At 36.2% G+C, this 21,595-nt stretch overlaps 1 protein-coding gene across 6 annotated transcripts in view; it reads right to left on the bottom strand.

Moving 5' to 3' along the window:
* Nucleotides 1–21,595, bottom strand: part of SMARCA2 (SWI/SNF related, matrix associated, actin dependent regulator of chromatin, subfamily a, member 2) — a 124,413-nt gene that overhangs the window by 69,357 nt on the left and 33,461 nt on the right. For all 6 annotated transcript variants that reach the window (XM_040539934.1, XM_040539932.1, XM_040539938.1 and 3 more), the window contains exons 7-15: nucleotides 16,567–16,693; nucleotides 15,173–15,346; nucleotides 14,772–14,945; nucleotides 10,022–10,192; nucleotides 5,814–5,867; nucleotides 4,062–4,192; nucleotides 3,799–3,859; nucleotides 914–1,014; nucleotides 420–567 (exon numbers count right to left, since the gene is read on the bottom strand). In XM_040539934.1, the coding sequence (XP_040395868.1) occupies nucleotides 420–567; nucleotides 914–1,014; nucleotides 3,799–3,859; nucleotides 4,062–4,192; nucleotides 5,814–5,867; nucleotides 10,022–10,192; nucleotides 14,772–14,945; nucleotides 15,173–15,346; nucleotides 16,567–16,693 (1,141 nt within the window). The remainder of the gene's footprint in view (nucleotides 1–419; nucleotides 568–913; nucleotides 1,015–3,798; nucleotides 3,860–4,061; nucleotides 4,193–5,813; nucleotides 5,868–10,021; nucleotides 10,193–14,771; nucleotides 14,946–15,172; nucleotides 15,347–16,566; nucleotides 16,694–21,595) is intronic.

The following is a 21,595-nucleotide window of genomic DNA, read 5'->3' as shown; positions in this document are numbered from 1 at the left end:
CGCATCAGTGCATTACAATTACAATTGAAATACTGGGATTTTAATTAAAAGATTAAATCCTAAACTTTTAAATATTAAAAGAAGAAAAATATTATTAAACCACCACAGATGAAAACAATCAGAAGAACTGAAACTCTAGGTCAATAAGAATAGCAAAACCAAAACACTGTTTGTCTGCAATGAAAAAAAAAATTACAATGTTACATGCATAAAGTTGTATTATTATTCGAGCACTATGCATAAAACATCATCTATGATAGATAACTACCATTTACCTGCCCACATGATTCCCAATTTCTAACCAAACTGAATTCTTGTACTCCTTAACAAATTTTTATTTTGTCACCTGAAATACTACATTGAAATATATCTAGCACAATACAAATGTTAAACACTTTAATGTTTCAATGATTTCTCACCTGATAATGTTTTAATGTGCCATTAATGAGAAGAGAAGACTGCTTTTCCACCCTTTCTGTGATTGCATGGGCAACAGTGTAGTAGGATTGAGACCCTCTAGCACTATATTGCATGCTATATTCATCATCCACATCTTGTTTGGCTGTCCTGGAAAGCAGACAAAGAACAAAAGTAAATTCCCACAAACAAACAGACCAAAACCAAACCACCAGACAGGTTTTTTGACCATAGCTCATGTATGTATGTGTAAAGAAACAGTGCAAATCCCAAACTTTGTCTAGTACACTGTATGGTGCGAGGTAGGTGTTTTTTTAGGAGCACACAATTAATACCGAATGATTACATTCCTTCTTCTGCAGATGTTCTTGTCAGAGAAGCAACTACAACTCACTGTAATCTACAGCAAGCTATTCTTGGGGAAACCCTTTCTAAGAAATCAGAATTTGTAACAAAAAGAAGCACGTAAGAAAAGCACCAGCTAAAGAACACTCACTCAATGATTTGCTTAGCATCTTTCTCAGAAACTTCTTCACTGTTAGGATCCAGAAGTATCTTCTCATCTGCTTCTAACCTACTCGATTCTTCCTCATCATCCTACAGCAGACAGAAAAATAAAGAGGTGTTAGTGAGTACAATATCTTCCTAAGTCATACCTTCAGTGGGCATTCACAAATTGGTAGCTTTCATTGGTCAATGCCTTATCACAGGAACTTGAATCACGAAGTTCAGCTTACACCTATGCTACAACAGAATTGCACTGTGGCATGAAAAATGATAATTTTTGACACACATTAATCAACATGAAGTCAAAATACTCTAAAATAAAAATTAATTTCCACTTTAATCATTTTATTTTAAAAAGCCTTCCTCTGTCTACCCTACTAATGGAGCAGATTCCAAACCATTTGTATTTTTATATCGTATTCCAGATTTATGCTAATTTAATACAGCTTGAAAAAAATGGAAAGTACTGCAGTGGTAGGCTTTTCAATTTTAATTAAAAAACAAATTGTATTTTTAATGTCATTTAATTTGCCCTCTGCCTATAGTTGCAATGGATAACCAGCAACTTGAATTCTCAGAAATGAAGCTGAACAAAACAGTGTTCTGAGGTTTTTTAAGTGTATTCTTTTGAAAACAATTTCTCTAACTCTAAACAACACTGTTGCTAAAGAGTCTGTGCTAAAAATGAGGGCACATTTATTTTGACATTCCTCCTATGACATCACATGGTGTCACTCAAATCTGACAGGTATCAGGCTGTCAGATAGACAGCTTAATAGACACAGTCTTATAAAATTACATTAAGAGTAATTAGTCCTACAAAGACACATGTGTTCTTAACATCAGATAGCCCAACCAGTATCAGTGTCTATTTGGTCTAATATTGTAAATACTGCTAGACTTACAAGATCCAAATTCTAGTTCTACCACTATCCTGTTAACTGAACATGGTCCTTCTCTACTTCCCAGTTTTCCTCTACTTTAGAAAGTTGTTGTCTGAAAAATGCTGTGCAAGCACTGGCATTGAATATTCACACTATCTACTGTTACAATCCTGATGGAAGCAGTTACGGAGGTAACTTGACTGTAATGAGAAGGATTTTGACATAAAATAACTGCTCAACACAAATGAGAAAATGACTGCCAGCCTAAAAACTCAGCCTGGAAACCAGGCCTGAGAACTTGGCCTTCAGTCTAGGAACTTAGCCTGGGAACCAAGGGCATCACTTAAGTGTGGCTGAATATGTAATACCAGAGGCATCCTGAAGATACCACTGATAAAATGGAACAATAAAGTAAAGAGCAACTTATCGCCTGAGAAAGTAGGATCAACATGAAAAATAAAATTTTTGTTTAAAGAAAATAAAGGAAAATAATAAACATTATTATAGCCTGTCTCACAAAGAAAACTAAGATTAACAGCACCTATTTGGTCACCAAAGTGGTGGTGTCCTACGCCCTCTTGTGTTTCAATGATATAAAAAGAGCCTGATTTTTACTCAAGACGACAGCTTCTCCTTCTGAGAAGCTTCCCATGCTGCACGTACTCCTTTCTCTCTATTGTTTGCTTTAGTTTCTCTTTCCTCTTCAAAAGAGGCTTCACTAGAAGTCGGATTAACTCTGTGACTCCCCGATATCAACACCTAAACTCTGTGACACTCCACACCTCACAAAACAGACCAACTTCCAAGTGAGACTCAATCTGTTACTTTGGTTGCCCTTCTGGGACCGTTGCTGGGAGTGCTCAGTCTCCTCTGAGAACAGTTTTAGATTCCCCTCCACACTTCTGGATTCTGTTTGATGCGTTTGATACCAGCAATTTAATGAATGTGTATGTAGTATAGTAGTGATAAATATAACCTATCATAAGTCTATTTGCTGTTATAATATTGGTAAGTTTGTAACCCATAAATAATTTCACTGCCACAGTATTATTAATATGTTTGTTGAACCTACAATTATCACCAAGCCATATCTGCTGCTACCTTACTGATTTTCCTACCTCAAAGTGCCTACTGCCTCTAATTGCTGCTACTATTAACTGGCACAATATCCTTAGTATCTGTTATATCTAACAGCTTTTTATCCACACACACACACACATACATATATATATATTTGCCTTATTAATCACAGTATTCTTGCTAGCGTTGGTTTATAATAAACAGGAATCATTAGTAAACAAAGCCTCCTGTCCTTGTGTAGTATGGAATCCCATGAGGTCACTGTTGTGATCCATATACACCTGCAGGTCAGCTACAACCCCTCCCCACACCTTCTGGATCACGACAGACCCTTCTGGGTCAGGATCATCGTATGTCTTAATTTTAAGTCTAAGATTTTTTTCAAAATTTTGTAACAGTAGTATTTAATTCACCACTAAATTACTGAATCAAATATACTTAGTTGAACCATCTGAACCTAAATCCTTGACTTTTTAATAAATAAAATATGTAAATAACTATGTTAATTGGAACTGCCAATAAAACCTCCAATATACAAACATGAAAGATGTGAACTTTATTCAGCACAAAGCCTCCAAACAGCCTTTTTAACTATATATTTTAAAACAGGAACTTGCTTATACTCTGAGTCAAGATTATTAATAATCAGAGTAAACTATTTCCCTTTCCTCTCCCCAGTTTCCAGTTAGGCATTTGCAGCATATATGAAGGACAACCTCTATGAACTGAATGCAGTTACAAAACCAGTTATCTTTCCTGTTTGTATTATTCTTAAAACAACTGGACACATGCTATTACCTTCCCTTCCTTCCTTATGAAAAAGAAGAAAATATCACATGGGATATGAGCTTGTTTTTTACTGCATTACTTGTCACTATCTATCTATATATGTGTATTTAAAGACACATACCTCCTCTTCATACTCAGAACCACTTTCATCTTCACTGTCTGACCTGGGAGCAACTTCATAGCTGTAAAGAGCACACAGAATATGGATCACAGATAATAAAAGGATGAGGGATTAGATTCAATAAATGTCCTACTCAGCTTACATATAGTAAATTAAAATGAGAATGGAAAGGCAAAAGAGAAAAAAGAATAACTAGGACAAGCCCATGAAAAAATACAAAAGCAAATTGAAAGAAATAGCCCATTTGTATGCTAACTACTTACCCAGGGTTCATTTCCAGCCAAGCATCCAGTTGACTTGCTTTTGGTGCTTCTGGTCCAAGAAGAACTTTGCCTGTTTCAGTGTGAGTCACTTTGACTGGAAGGTCACTCATCTGACTGCTCTCATCTATGGGCTAAGAATTCAAACAAAATTTCATACCATAAGGCAACTAAATTTCATCCTTGTCACGCATAATGAAAAGAATAGCATCTTCAAAATTACAAATCTGAACAAGCATCAGAGTTTCAATAGCAAACACAGCTTCCCATATGGCTACCAAGCCACACTGACTCACAGTATTTTTGTGTGCAAATTATCTTCATGTGATGTACACAAATATAACACAATATTCCAAATAAATTAAAAAGAGCAGCATTGAACAAAAGAAACTGTTGATTTTTATAAAAGAAAACACAAGGTATGTATCTGTACAGTTGTTTAATTCCAGTTGTTTATACCAATGGACATCTGCAACATAAAACTTATATCAACTTTATAGACTTTTCTCCTATATGGAGAGATAAGGATGTAACAATTTCACAAACTTTTGAGGTAAAGAAGATCCATTTAAAAGATTTGGTGTCCTGACTTCTTCAATTATGCCCATAAAGCATCTGCAATCAGAAGTCATTTAACTAATTCCAGTGATCCAAGTGATTCCAGTGATATCCAAATACAGATGAGCCATTTTTTTTTTTAATTTCCTTGTTTAATCACAGAATTTCTAATTTAAAAATTCTTTGCTTTCTACTATTGCTTCTACTGAAGCATCCTTTCCTAATTTATATGAACATGAAAAAAAAATCTGGTTATAAAAAAGTGACTGAGTGTAAAACATGCCTCCTTTCCACAAATTCCAAAAGTTATAGCAATGTTACATGTATTTTCCTTCTACAATTTCAACTATATTAAAGGACTTTACCATAGTTCTTTAACATCAGAAAAAATGTCAGTTGAAAGTGTAAAAAAAGATGAAAAGTAAAATAACACAACATTCTGAAATATTTATATAAAAATAAAATGGAAAAGAAAAACAGCATTAACAGAATAGCTCAGAGGAAGAATATGCTGGGTTACCGCAGAAAATCTTACGCAAAGAATTATACAGAAAAGGTATTAATTTAATTTTCTTGAGTAAGAAAGAACATTCAGATATCTTAAGTCATCATAATACTGGGGCAGTGATGCACTGGAACAGGTTGCCGAGAGAAGCTGTGGATGCCCTATCCCAGGAAGTGTTCAAGCTCAGGCTGGATAGGGCTTTGAGCAACCTGGCCAGGTGGAAAGTGTGCCTGTCAATGGCAGGGGGGTTGGAATGAGATGATCTTTAAGGTCCCTTCCAACCCAAACCATTCTGATTCTATACTATAATCTATCCTATGTCTGAGAGATAATTAACAGTGTCAATAATGCATTGTTTTTAAATGAAAAGCTAGAATGTATTGTGTTTACAACTACATTTTAAAAAGTAAATTACATCTACACATGGGTTGCAAGAAAATTATTTACTTTTAAGCATATAACAAAGCCAAGAGGCATTCCTCATTGATACATTCAATACATTTTCATTTCAGTTTTCAATTTTCTGAAGAGAAACAACCTTAGCATAAATGTTAATGTGGATAGTTTTTTTTTCCTGGTTAGAAACAACAGGTCTTAGAGCATTTCTGGCCATGATTTATTGTAAAGCTATTTCAATGGCACTCATCACATTAACAATCACTGTAAAAGTTGTAAAATCATAAAATTCATACCTCTCCATCAGGACCAAGACCAGATGCCATTCCTTCCGCATTTTCTTCAGCCTTCTAAAAGAAATGAAGAAGTGAAGAGTAACATGGTCAGATCATCAGTATATAGCGAATACTTCCCAGAATCACAGAATCATCTAGGTTGATAGAGACCTCCAAGATCACCTAGTCCAACCTCTGACCTAACACTAACAAGTCCTCCACTAAACCATATCACTAATCTCTATATCTAAATGTCTTTTAAAGACCTCCAGGGATGGTGACTCAATCACTTCCCTGGGCAGCCCATTCCAATGCCTAACAACCCTTTCAGTACAGTTCTTCCTAATATCCAACCTAAACCTCCCCTGGAGCAACTTTAGCCCATTCCGCCTCAACTTGATGTGATCTAAGCATTTTGGACCATAAATAGGTATCGTTCCATTCCTGCATAGCCAGGGATGCATGTAGTTTAGTGAGGGTGGATATAGATAGAGATTTGTACAGTCAATATCACACAAGCAAAGCGGTTTGAGTATAGTTATCTACAACAACTGTAGTCATTGTAATAAATCTACATCTAGAAAATAGGTAGCCTCCAGACCTAGAGCTTAGCACCTACAGACTGTGCTGATATAAATAAAATGGCAATTTGTTTTCATGTGGTTTACTACAAATTTCCTCTAATCTGATTTAAATTCAGTTTCAGAGGTGTCACCAAGCATCACAGATTGTGTATTTGTGTGTACACTTTTATTCGGGGTATGTATATGATTTATTTTTAAGTAAATTAATTAGTCTGACAACTAAAAACTAGTGGTATTTGGGCAATTCTTTGCACTGTCTCGATTAAGTCCAGACCACAATTGCTCAATTTACAGAGAAAAAGAAGTCTGAGCATGTTAGTTGGAGTAAGCTGGATGTTTTTCTTCCCAAGCACCACTCTGAGAAACACAGAGTTTCTTCATCAAAGTATCAAAAATATTTTAATCAAAAATATTCAAAAATATCAAGATGGTAGGAGAAAACAGAAGACTGTTTCCTTCCTAAGTGGCACTTCCCTAAATAATTCTGACAATGGGCAAGAAAGGCCAGAATCCAGCTTCTGTTCGCATCACAGTGCAGGCTTTGAAGTACAGCATGGTTTCACTTGGGTTAAAAATATAAACAGATCAGACAGAAAACAAGAACAGATCTTTAAAATTGTATTTTATAGATAAACCATTTTTAAGTATTTTTAATGTGTGCTATAAATTTAAATAATCCATTTGTCTGTTGTTGTTTTTTTTTTTTTTTTTTTAATTGAAGAAATACACTTAAGGAATAGCTGAACTTTTGAATACCGAGATGATCCTCAATATCTGCTTCTCATCAAGACTGAATTCTTTGCCGTTAAAATCCATTTTCCAAGGCATGAACCTCAGACAAACATGCAGTGGTAGACATGGGTCAATTCTACATTTTGAAAAGGTTTATTCTTGTTTCTTTTATGTAACCTTCGTACTTCAGCACACATGCCTAATTATCTTTGTTAATTACTCTTTCACTTGAAATACCAAAAAGGAAGATTCCAGCTAAGCTCAATTCTGGCCTTAAGCCTTTAAAATACTTATTAGCTATAATATTCTTCTTTAAAATACTTATTAACTATAATATTCTTAGATAAACAAAAAAAAGGAGAGACTTATAAACATTTCTGTGAGCTATACAAGTATCATTGGTCCTGCTCAATGCAACAATAGTTGATGCTCAGTCTAGAGCATCAACAGGCTGCTTGCTTCAGCATTCCTGGGCAACATGTACATCTGTTGACAGAGAAAGGAACTGTGCCAGAACTGAAGAGTTCATAGTAGGGTAAGTTACAATAACATGTCTGGCCCGAGCGAACAGGCCATACTGGATGACAATATTTTTTCCTTGGATGAATAAGAAATAAACATGTGTCTATTATGCTGCATGAGAGACTGTTTTCTAATACATAAAGATTATTACAGCTTAGCTATAGTCAATGCTTACAACTCAAACACACCACCACAAAAAAGCAGTAAGCATCAATGTTTTTCATTGTGCAAAGCCCAGATCCTGCTGTGAGAGCAAGCATTTACAGCCTAGGTTAACAAGGATTTTGGAAAGCAGAAGCATACATTTCAAAGGAGCTGAATGTAAAAAATAACAGATTTCTTGCAGCTGTGTTTTGGGCAGTACAAAGATTTCTTTAATGTACATAGCAAAACCAACTTTGTAAAAGTAGGAAATTCCACAGCAAAAGGACAGGAAATGCTCCTACAGATAAAGGTGAAAGTTTGCATAGCAAGTTCAACTGGCCCATCAGATGAAAATTTCATCTGCTCTATTTTTTTTCCATCTATGACTATGTAAGTGGGACATGAGCTGAACAGGAGGCTGGAGACAGAAGGTGCAACTACAAGAATGTAAAAAATAGAAAAAAAATCTACCACAAAGATTTCCCAAAACTGTGTCCCTGAGAAAACACAGACTCATCTGAAATCTTATTCTCTTAAGAACATATGGTTCACTTGGACAGTATATAATGTAAGCCTTTTTCACCATCTACTTCCTCATTGTGATTTATAGGAGAAAACCCTAAGACCTCTCTTCTCTCATTTCTCTTTTAGTATGAAACACTTAACTACGGGTGTTAGTAGATTAATCTGCACTTTATATGGATTATGAAACATACATGGAAATGTATTAAGAATAGGAAATACTACATAAAGACCAGGAAAATGACAAGGCAGCCACCAACTTCAATGAGTGCTGCAGCCATGCAACAAGAAAATTCATAGAGTTATAAATAACTCTTGAAAAAAGGATAATATTTGTGTGCACTCCTATATTCTTGACAGGTGAGCAAAAGCTTAATGCAGAGCATCATCACAAGCAATAGGTTGCAGCTGATCAGGACGGAGATCAGATTTTTTTCTACTAATTTTCTGTTAGTTTTCAGGCCAGGAAGAGGCCTGGATTTTTATGAGCACTGCATATTTATGGCACACACTACCATTTTACTTCAGAGAAGGAAAATTATGTCTGTAATGACATTGCTGGAAGATGCTTTATTCCTCACACATACCAGCTAAACTGAGCATCACAGAGGCAAACAGCCCAATAGATAGTCGAATTCAAACATTTTATTATAGCAGTGCATGTACACACCACACTTTCTCAGTAAGGACCATCTCTACTGTGAATTCTGTACACTAAATCATGTCTGTTCTCACAGGCACTGTGGGTCAAAAACTCCATTTAAATTACATCTTAGCTGTGAAGGCAGGGGACTGTGTCTATATATTAACAACATACTCAACAAAATTACAGACATTTTGGAGAGCGACAGAAGAAAATACAGAGTATTTCTGAGGTCATTCATCTCCAAAATTACAAGTTGTTATATGGTGGTATTTATTAGCACATTTAGAGTGCTGCCAGTAAACAACGTAGATATGTTTATATTTGTATCAATAATTAGTACCAAACCAGGCACAGAAAAGGATTATAAAAATCCTCTAATCCATCCTGCAAGAAATTAAAGATACTTATAGGTCACAAAATGGCAAATCATTGTTTAGTTATCATTTCACACACAACGTAAATTTTTCAAAACTAACACTGTTCAGTTTCTACAACCAGTCTCTCTGACATGGTAAAATATTTAGTATGAACAAAGATAATTTTGAAAAGTTTCAGTTAAATGGTAAGAATGCACAATGAACATACTACTGGTAGAATACCTTTTTATTATAAACCTACTCAAGTTCTTCCTAGTTATTTGCAATGGTCCTTCAAGATGGACTGAGCCAAGTTCAGAATAAGGAGGTCTAAGCAAGTTATCCTGCATGTAACAACTACATAAACGAGACTCTTTTAACCTTCTCACAACTTATTTTGGATCTATTGGATCCACTTGAGTACTTTAATTTTAATTTACACATTTGGCCCAATTTTGCCTTTGGAAAGTTTATTAGCAAATCATTGTTAACAACCCACAATTTTCTAGTCTTGCCTCCTCGCCTTCTTGGGAATTAATGTTAGCAAATTTCTTACAGATTTTAGTGGAGAAAGAAGAGTTCACTCAGTGTTAAGAATCAGGCAGTGTAGATGACTTTACACACTCTGGTATGTATATGACTACTGGAGATCACTATATTAATCAACATTAAAATTGTATTTGAAGAAGACATGGCTTAAAGATGTCAGACGTAACTACTTGCCTTCTTTCTTCTCCTCCTCTTCTTCTTTTCTTTGGCTGCTTGTGCTTGTTTATGTTCCCATACCAGATTAGTCAAGTTAGCCACATACTCATCTGTCTGCTGCAATAGGTAGGCCAGGCGTCTATCCTTCTTTTGGTCAATCAGCTTACGGTAGCCTTCTTCATCTTCAGCCTAGCAATACAAAACAAACATGAGCCATGACAGAAATGTTTTTGAATACCAACAACCCCTCTCTCTATAATCATGTGTTATCTTGATTAGGTCATTACGATCTGTGTAGGTAGACAAGTAGATGGATAAAGAGAAGACTGGATGACCAGGCCCAGAGAGTCATATGCTTGGGATTAAGGGTCATATCCTACCCGGAAGCCAGTAACACGAGGGGTGCCACAGAAGTCTACCTGGGACATGTGTTTAACATCTCTGTCAGTGACCCAGAGTAACAGATGAAAGACTTGACAATAGTCAAGTTTTCAGATGACATAAAACAGGGGACGCCAGTTGATATGCTGGGGCTGGCTGCCCTTCAGAAGGACATGAACAGGCAAAATAAATGGGCTACAAATGGGCCAACACAAACCTGATGAAGTTCAAAGACAGAGTCCTAGAGCTCCTGACAATGACATAGGCAGGTGAACAGCTCCACTGCATCCATCCACGGATGTCAATTTATTCTGAACTGGATTTGTCTATGTGGCCTGACAGTAGAGAAGATCAACAGCATCCTGGACTATATCAACAGGAATGTTACCAGTAGGGTCATGGGAAGTGATTATACCCTCCTCTGCTTGTTCCTTGTCAGACCACTTGTAAATACTGCTTCAAATTTCCCTAGCATGGAACAGACCTTGATTGAAGTTGAAACTGTGGAGGCTCAGACTGGATTTTAGGAGACACTTTTTTCCCCAGTCATGCAGTGCAACAGAGGCCCAGAGAAGTTATGCCATTTCTAGATCTTAAAGATTTTTCAAGACATGATGGAAAGAAGCCTTGAGAAACCTGGTTTGATCTTCATGCTGACCCTGCTTTGGGAAGGAGGTTGGACTAGAAACCTCCCAAGTTCATGGTCAGCCTGAGTGACTCTGGAATTGAGGGATTCTATAATTCTAAACATATCCTACCCTCATGGAATGATTGGAAAATCTACAACAGTTTTAACAGGAAAAAAAATCATGGAAAAAAAACCTCCACATCAAGGAAATTACAGTGTCCTAGAATCATTGAATATCCTGCAAAAAACCCACAGAGATCATACAATCCAACACCTGGATCCACACAGGATGACCTAAAAATTAAACTATACAACTGAGAGCATTGTCTAAATGCTTTTTGAACTCTGGCAGCCTTGGTGCCATAACCATTTCGTTGGGGAGCCTGTTCCACTGCCCGACAACTCTCTCAGTGAGGAACCTTTTCCCAACAACCCAAACCTCCTCAGCTTCACTCCATTCCCTCATGTCCTGCTGCTGGCACCAGAGAGCAGAGATCAGAGTCTGCCTCTCCACCTTCCCTCATGAGGAAATTGTAGGCTGCCATGATGCCCCTCATCAGTCTCTAATCCGAAAAACCAAGTGACCTCAGCCACTCCTCATACATCTTGACCTCTAGACCCTTCACCATCTTTGTTACTCTCCTTTGGACACTCTCTAGAAGTTTTGTCTTTTGCTTATTGTGGCACCCTAAACTGCATTCAGTACTTGAGGTGAGGCTGCACCAGTGCAGAGCAGAGCAGGACAATCACTTCCCTCGACCAGCTATCAATGCTGTGCTTGATGTATCCCACGATACAGTTGCCCTTTTGGCTGCCAGGGCATGCTGCAGGCTTATATGCAACTTGCCATCAAACAGAACCCATTTCTGCAGGGCTCCTCCCCAGCCTCTCTTCCCCCAGTCTGTGTTTGTAGCCTAGGCCGCACCATCCCAAGAGCAGAATTCAGCACTTCCTCTTTTTAAATTTCATACAACTGGTGATTGCCCAGCTCTCTAATTTGTCAAGATCTCTTTGCAAGGCCTCTCTCTACCCTCAAGGGAGTCAGCTCCTCCTAATTTAGTGTCATCTGTAAACTTATTTAGCATACATTTGAGTCCTGCATCCTTGTCATTTGTAGAAATACTGAAGACAACTAGCCCTAAAATGGAGCCCTAGGGAATCTGACTAGTGACTGTACTGTACTGAAACACAGATACTTGGTAAATCTTCTGTGATGTCTTTTCAAAGACATGAAGTGCAGGTAACTCATACCCAGAGAAAGAACATGGAAGCTGGATACTGAACTTGTATTTGGTCATTTTTCCAGTAAGAGTAAGAACCTTTTCTTTAAGGTGTCAAAAGGAAATTTTCTTTTCGGTAGGTTTCCTACCACCTTTGTACTCTGGTGTTTTTTCATCTTTGATACAGACCACTATAAGAGAAGGGATTCACCATATCAGCTGCATCTCTGAATCATTCTGGCAACTTCACATATGTACATAAGGATACAAGTTAGGGTTAAGACATACCATGAAATATTATTTTTATGTGCTGTGAAGACACAATGCACTGTCTGAGTACATCAGAAAAACACAAGGAAAGTAGCACAGACACTACTGTCAATTTTAGCCAAAACGAGATCAAAGAGGTATATAATTATGTATTAAAACAAACATGGAATATGAAGTATTTTAAAGGTGATTACTTTAACAGAGTGCACTCTTGGAGACACAAACAATCTCTTGCCTTTCTGGAAAGACACCAAGACTGCAAAAAGCTGCCAAGTACAGCTGTAGCATTCAAATTCAGCTTGTAAGATTGCTCATAAACTTCTGTAGTAATGTTTAAGCCATTGCTCAGAAGCTAAGCCTTTACAACTATTATTATTATTATTGAACACATAGTCATTGTAATCTGGCCAAGGTACTTCCTTCACACATTCACGCTTGTCTTGACAGTTTCCTTTTAAATCATACCAATGACCATTCTTGTATGTAATATATACTAATATTTATGAGCTGTGACACAATCACCATCTCTAATCACAGTCAATGAAGGACAATCTGTGTAATGAATTCAAAACTGCTGAGAATGTAAGTGAAGAGTTTTAGACACAGCACATTTTTGCTACATCATGCTACACCACGAGCCTGAGCAGGCATAATGTTTGTAAAAACCTCTAATACACCTCTGAAAATTAAAAACACACCACAAGTGGACTGAAACTAAATAGGCAAAGCAACTCAACATACATAACATACAGATTTCTTTCGCAGAATTTAAATGAGCAGCAGGGGCAAGTACTTCTGAGCAGAAACCCCCAGACTGAAAATGCCTATCAAGACCTTTTTATATGTTAAGAGATTAAGCAAACGCCTTGGCTAGGGTGTTTTAGGAGAAAGCACTGGTATTCTAGAAGCATTGGTATCACGTGTCATTTCTGGACATTCAAATCAACTTTATTTTTCAGTAGTGGACATCGTCATTATTTACTTTATCACAGGTTAGAATTTCTTAAGCTCAACCTCAAAAACAATGTACTAAAGTATTTCTAAAACATCACAATTATCTTTTTTTTAGTCAGTTATTTTTCTTTTCTCTGTTAACATTTTAACAGCTGAAGTATGTAGACTGCTGATAACTATCTCAAATTACAAAAATGCTCGACAATGCAGATTAGTATGTAAATTTCAGAAATACTCTCGGGTCTAAACATTTGTTCTTCTCTTATGCAAGTCCCTTATTTACATTTTGCATGTGCTTTTATTTCTAAGTTTTTATCATTTTTTATATTTAATCATTTCTATATTTTCTTTTGTTATTTTTAAAAGCAAACTGCTCAGTCTTTAATCCATGACGGGAATAGATTTTGAACAGGGAATAGAGCTTTATTTTCTTTAGATGCTTACTTTTTTTTTTTTTTTTTACCAGCTCTGTTTCAAAGAAAATGTCAATTCCTATTCAGTTCTATGCTAGTGAAGTGTTAGTAGTGTTAACAAAGAGCTAACCAACGTTTTGAAGATATTTTTCCAGTCCCAGTTGCTCATACACTAGCCCATGCACATTAATCTGTCTACACTTTACATTCCACAATTATTTTAACTCCAGAGACGTAGGCAGCCCACTCATCAATCCCACAGTGTTCTGACAAGACACAGTTACACACAAAATCATTTTACTGTGTCTTAAAAAGGATAAAACTGATGTTGAGCAGCTGTGAAAAAGAGAAAACTGAAAGAGCATGAAGCAGTATGGGCCTGGAGCATTAATGGGTAGAACTGATTGCCCTTTACATTCATTATTGCTATGAGTTATGTATTTTTGTATGTGAAATCAGTATTATGCAAAAGTTGCTGAGAAATGCCATGAACTAGATAATCAAATGGAATCTTCAAAAACTCTAAGCCTAGAAAAAAAACAGTATTTATATAGTGCGCAAATATCCATGCAGTTTTGTAAAAATGCTAGTATATGAAATTAATTAGATTAAGTGATGCTATATACTAGTGGCTGTGCTAAGTTTTCAAGCTGAAAGAAAAAAAACAATTATTCTTGTCAGAGAACCTCAAAAAAAAAGTAGTTACAGGTTAAAGTGAACAGTGTCATCATCAGAAATACACATAATCGAAGTGCAGCAGTTTTAGATTTATACTTTTTGAGTTACAGAGGTTTTACTCTGCAAAGGAAATAGGTGGTTGTTTGAGACAGGATATGAAACATAAAAAGGATAGAGTATGTGATTTTAGCTAACACAATCATATCTCTCCCTCCACTCCTTACCATTAGTCTTCTCATTCTTTCTTTCTCAATTCTCTCTGTTTCTTTCTTCTGCTCACGTTCGGTGTTAGCATGCCAAGTTGCCACAGCTTTAGAAAGTTTCTGAATTTTCCCAGCCACTGACCGGTGGTATTCTTTGAAATCTTTAGCATGCTGCAATATACTATTGAGGTATTCCTAGAAAAAGAAACAAGTTAGTACAGACACTTGGACAAAGCATATGATTTGAAATCAGGAATACAGATGTTATAATCTTATTGTTTTCCTATTGTTTATTTCATGATTTGAAGTTTTTTTGTGTCTTAAAAACTCGAAAGGTGAATAAAATACAGAACAGGAAAGATCATCACAACAAAGCAAATTGAATTTCTGTGACCAGACAAACAGCTAATAAGTTAAAATACCTGATGCTTCTGTCTACGCTTCCTCTCCTGTTCTATCTTCTGCTGTTTCTCAAGTTTTTCTGTCATACGGGCCTCCCTCAAAGTCTGACGCTTGCTTCGCTTGTAGGCTTTGGAGTTCAGTGCTGTCTCCAGCGTTGTGTCACGACGCATGCAGGCTACCACCTCTTGTCTCAACTACCAATGAGTAAAAAAAGAAACAAATAGACAGTTTTGATACATGGAAAAACAACCGTAAGCATTGTTATGGCAGAGTAAAATAATAACAGTCCAGAAAATGCCCCAGCTTCCATTTTCCTTATTATAGTTCTACAAACAATCAGCATCTATACAGTTGCAGCGGATATATCTGTTTCCCTAAACAAATCTTAAGCCTCCACAGGATGGCCAAAAGAGTTCATCATTCTCAATCATAATTTTTTCCTTCTTAGCAAGATAGCACAAATCACTGTTCTGTTGCAATGAAAGGAGCTAGCGAAGATGTTAAGTCATCCAAATAAAACATGAATGAACAACATATATAACATGCTTTCTAGAGCTGGAGCTGAACAGAGTTGACAACTGCTTTCACTGTCAGCCGCACAGGAGACAGCAGGGAGAGTGAAACAGTAAAGGCTTGGAACAGTACAGCCACAGTCCCAGCACTGCAGCAGGGAGAGCCTGATGCTTTTCATTTAACTTCCAACAAAACTTCATTACAAAGGAGTGCCAGGGCAGCGGGAAGGAAGACTCGAGCATCATAGTACAACTACTGGCAAAGACTTCTGTCAGGAAGTATTTTTGCTTGACCTGCCGAATCACATGTCTAGTCCTCCAAACTAGCTGAAAAAACCTACAGCAAGAGGCCCAGAAGAGTCTGGCACTGTGTTTCTTTTTCTGAAATTCGTTTGCTAATACATACATTCAAGACCAAACTTCTGTTTTATGTATGATCTTGTTAAGCTTAATTTTCAAAGTCTGTGCCACAGTGAAAATTCTGAAAACAGATCATAAGAAATACCACACACCACCACCATACAATTCTTCCCAGAGCAAGAGGACCCATGACAAGTATAAAGAATGTCCAGAAGAAGATGTCTACTGGGATTTGTGTTGAAAATGGATTTGCAACCTGTTCTGCTTGTTTCCTCTTTGTGCTACTGTCATTTTCCTTATAAAAGGCACGGTTCTATAGTACACTTTAGACTGGGAAATATAGCAGGAGGGAGAAAGAATTCTTGTGCATTTTTAGTAATCAGACAATTTCTGTGACATGCTTATCAGTCAAGTTTGCTCACATACAAAATCTCCTGCTTAGATTCAGTACTGTTGTAAAGATCTCTTGCCAATTCATCCTGTGTTACACATACACATTTGACTATAATCTCTGACAATTTTCCTGAAGCAAAAGGCATTACCTGACGCTGGAAATTCAGTAGCCTAAGTGCTTTCAACTCCACCGTTGCCTTGGTTCGCAGATCAGGGGGGAGAGAACCAGGCAAGTTCTCAAGTTCCTGGATTCTGTGAGCAATTCGAGCCTGAAGCCTAAGTGAATACAAAAATGGATAAGACATCAGGAAAAATATTTAAATAGTTATCAAAATGATACAATTAAAATAGGCATTTTATCTCAGGTATTTATTTGGCTTTTACCACTTGTTTCTAAACTAAAAGATTTCTACTGAGATGGAGGTTAGGTATCCTTTTCCATAAATTGGAAATTAATGAAAATACTCGTCAGCCCTTCTTTTAATTTTGACCAAAAGGACATGCAAGAAAAGCAACTTAGAAACTGCATTTTACTCATATATCCAGGATTCTGTTTTCAGGCTTCTTCGATGGGTATTGTTTTATGCACTCTACCTTTGCAACCTCCTTTTGCATTCATTCGCAAATTCAACAGAAAGAGAATAATGGACAAGCCATAAGGACCTTGTTTTGTTATATTTTTTACACTGAAAACCAAGATCACTGAGCTAACAGTTATATAGGTTTTGTGGTTTTATTTACAATTAAGTATTTTTGTGAACTGTAAATTTTGCTGAAGCATAAAAATAACAGACCCAAAAATTCTAAGTCATACAAAAATTGCATACAATTCAACTGATTCAGTGCCCATCATTTCCCAAATGCATGAAGAAAGAGAGAGAGAGAGAATGAAATAACGAGCACAAAAGAGCAAGGAAAAAAGAAAAAGGGAATAGGAAAGACAGTGAGAAAGAGGGAGATAAAGGAAACGAGAGAGAGAAAGAAAGCGGAGTCCTCTCTCTTCCAAAATCAAAAACCTAAAGATGAAGAATGGGAATATCTTTTATCTCCCTATATTGCACAGGACTCACAAAAATCTCCATTTTCTTTACTTTCGCAAAGCACAAAACATCAGATCACATTAAGAACAGGCCTCTGCTGCTGTTCTTCTGTGATGAGGACTTTTGGACTGGTGTGAAGGCAGAAAGAAAACACTTTCTATGGAGCTTTTTTGCATACAGTGTTCTTTTCCATGTCTCCCCTGCCTTTCAACCCCTCAGCACTCCACATTGTGGTTTGTGCACTGTGCTACAAACTCTCATACACTTGACATGTAAGCCTTACTGCTGGAAAGTAGATCACATGTCAGGCAAAATGGTTGCACCTGATATATGGAGTTAGTATCAGAGTAGCTACATGCATAATGACTCATGTATAATCTGAAAAGCAACTAGAATCACTTGTAAAGTGGCAGACAACATCTGTTCTGTAGCAGTACTCCTTCCCAAAATTATAGAACAACATATTTTTTTGTCTTCCCAAAAGACTTCTGAAGTTCCTGAAGAAAAAGTATGTAATGCTGCGTAACTGCAGAAGATTAACTAAGTGCCCTCAAGAGAACAAAAAATTGAAGCAAAATTGGTTTAGTTAAGTTTTTCATACAGACTGAAGTGTAAAACCTAAAGAGTTACTGTCCTAGCCAGAAGGAGTTTCATTAGAAACATCGGTACATTTTGTTCCTTTAAATAAGCCGTACTACACTAAAAAAAAAAAAAAAAGTCTACACTTTGTACAACTTCACTTGTAACTCGGCATTTCAGTTATTGAGAAGACATTTTAGTGCAACTAAAGATGCAAAATTCTGAGAATTATGTGGTTTCCTTGGAGATTAGATGTACTATTGTATATCCATACAGAAAAGCAGCCACAGCGTACAAACAGAATACCATTAGTATTCTAAGTCCATGCTGGATGCTCTGCCTGTTGATTATTCACACATAGATGTAATCATCGATCACAACTATGATTTATTTCACTCCCCAAATAGCTGCCATGCTTCTGAAATAATTACCTAAAAAAGTTATAGCCAGATCCTGGTTTCACTGACTTCTAGGAACTTTAGTGAGTGAAGCAGTCACAACCTTCCCAGACTCCCCTTTTGAGCTGTGGACTTAGTAAGGCTGAATACTGAACATATTTTCAGTTTATATTTTTTCTTCTTTTTTGCTGGCATGGAGTGTTCCTTCTTGCACTATACAAGAAGATGAGCACAAAAAGTTAATCTAGCTTCTTCCTACTATTCCCTTATGTTTTAGATAGCTAAATTGATGAAGCATTTTGGAAAAAACATGATGTGAAATGTTCACTTATTGATTCTGTCAGAATTGGTTTGTTAGCCTAACTCTGGTAAGAAAATAGATGAAAGTGCCTCCTAAACATAAAAGTTTACGAATTATAAATGTAATTACAAGCCAAAGTTGGGCTGGAGTTTTTATTTTTATCATCTAAATTATTAAAAAAATCAAAATATACAATCTTCTTGAGATACGACTAAATATAATGCAAGTTTACACAGTGTGCTGTTATATCCCGTTATCACACTAAGCAGTCCACTCCATATAAAAGACCCTTCAAGCTGCTAATCATTTTCTTTCTTGTTCTCAATCCTGCTTTATTGAAAGGCTGACCATGAATAAATACACATAAAATTATTATATTTATTATATATTATTATATACAATGCAACTTAGCATTTCAATGTTAACTTTTCCTCCAACTTTTTCCCTCCATATGCTGAAGTGACCAGAAAAACAGAGGTTTGCACTGAGCTACCCTCACAACACTTACTCTCTTTCATGTGTGATTATTATCCTTTTACAATACAGCCACATGGAAGAAGTAGGGAAAAAACAACAACAAAACAAACAAAAAAAACAACCAAACAAGAAAAAACCCACAGCATTTCAAAGTCAGTACAGATACCAACTCAGAAAATTCTCATAGAAACTCAGGTTTGTTCTCAAAATAAAGTCCTGGTCAAAAAAATGTACATATTAATGAAAATATAAAGCATACATAGAAAAGAGTAAAGAAAAATGGCAGCCAAGTGAGTTATGTATTAAACAAAAAAAGGAAACTTATTTGGCAGTTTTATCTCAGACTTTCCTGGAAGTATTAAACATATTGTCTTGGTTACTAACAGTAGTAGAATTTTCCTGGGTAGTCAATAGGATTTTTAAAAGAATTTCATGGCAGACATCTCACCTCAAGTGAATGCCACAACTGCTTGAAGTGTTTTAAAGTTAGAGCCACCTTCAAATCTTTAAAGAGAATGCCTGCATTTTATTGGACTGTTCTTGTCTTCATGGAAAAATACTAACTGCTATTAAGTCAACAATGGAATTCAAGGAGAAGAGTTTCCCAGATGATTTTACTAGGACTTGAGGAATATAATCTTATCTTACTTAAACAATACATTTAATTAATCTTTGCAGTTCAGCAATTTATCCTCATCCATGAAGAAAGTGGCTAACATATCTACACAGAAATCCCTTTGCAATTAATTGATGTACACCTCTTCCTCACTAACTGCGGTCAACTATAAAGGTTAGTCTTGCACATTCCAGCAAGTCTGGAGTGGACACCATACAGCAAGCAATGAATATACATAAAAAAGAGATTTTGCAGATAACAGAAAGAAGGTACTAACAGTCCACAGGACACAAGTACATTTTTTAAATTAATGATAAGATGGAAAAAAGCCTTTCCACATAGCAGAATAACTTTAAATTATACTGCATATAATTAGCTTTAAGGGATCACCTATTCACTAAGACTGAAAAGCAGCACTTATTTTGAAGAAAGTGTTAAGGGGAGTTTCATAAAAGCATGGTATGAATTTATCACCTCAGCAAGATTATAAGGACCACTAGTTTAACAGCTCTCCACATATAAATACTTTAGAATTCTTATATTAATCAGAATTTTAAAATATCGAGGTATATTTTTATCTACCTTTAGTCAGTCATACAGAGATTTACAGCAATTATCATACAATCCTTTTTTTAACACATGCTACAAATAGCTTCTTGGCACAACCACGTGAATTTAACTACAACATTAACTCTCCACTTTCTTTCTTTTTGTTAATTTATGCCAGACACTTTTTAAAATAAATGGATCAAGGGTTTTCAGGGAGAAGAAATAGTATGCTGATGTTACACCACATTCAAAGCTTTTTCAGACCCAGCAATATGTTAATAGGTCCACTACTGCTTCTCCATCTGCAGCAGTCTATTTAATACATGGTTAATGGATAGGAACACTGTGCTGTACTTGTATGTGCCTATTTGATAAATTGTCAAACTACATAACAATCTAGTAACAAGGAAGGGAAAAAAGAATTGCTGTCACTGAAATAAATAATTAGATGTGATTTATTTAGTGTAATAGCAAAAACTAAAGTATTTCACCTTTACAGCACTGTAATGTGTGCAAGTAAGACATGCTGTAATACAGAAACTATATAAATGATCCATAAAAAAATGGAAATGTGTACACAGTAGCATGTATCCCCTACCAAAAGTCAGCCGTTAACTGCTTAAGAAGAGTGTATAAACCACAAAGAAAGGCCAAGTAACCCAGTAATTAACTTTTATCACAAAGCTGATGAATTAGTAGTAAATGAATGTGAGACAGAATCCCCAGCACTATACTTCACACCTTTAGTGCAGAAACACTATGTTTAAAGTCACAGAGTAAACAGTTTGTGACCTTCATGAATTCCTAACTTGATCAGATTCAGTGCTCAGACTCCCACAATGAAACAGCATGCCTTTTGGGTTTATATCTTTGAAATATGGATACCTGAAACACCTATGTGTTAATTCCATCTTTTCATGAAAAATGTGAACCCAGTTTTCTGGGTATTTGAGAGAATAATGCTTTATTAGAAAATTTAACTACTCACAGATCTTAAGAGAGAACTGTTTCATAAAGCTACCGCTAACTTCACAGGTTATCAGAATAAAAATATTTATACCGGCTTTTTTCTACTCCCATTTTATGGAGGAAGTGTGAATGCTTCATGTTTCTGCATTAAGCTTCCCTACATTAAAGCTAAGCCTAGCACCATCCAAAGCATAAAAGCTGTTACACTGTTTTTTTTTGTTTTGTTTTTTTCCCTAAAGCTTTTGTCAT

This window comes from Cygnus olor, chromosome Z, assembly GCF_009769625.2.
Source record: "Cygnus olor isolate bCygOlo1 chromosome Z, bCygOlo1.pri.v2, whole genome shotgun sequence".
Taxonomy (NCBI): Eukaryota; Metazoa; Chordata; class Aves; order Anseriformes; family Anatidae; genus Cygnus; species Cygnus olor.
Note: the sequence above shows the minus strand (reverse complement) of the source record. Positions and strands in the feature narration are given on the sequence as shown.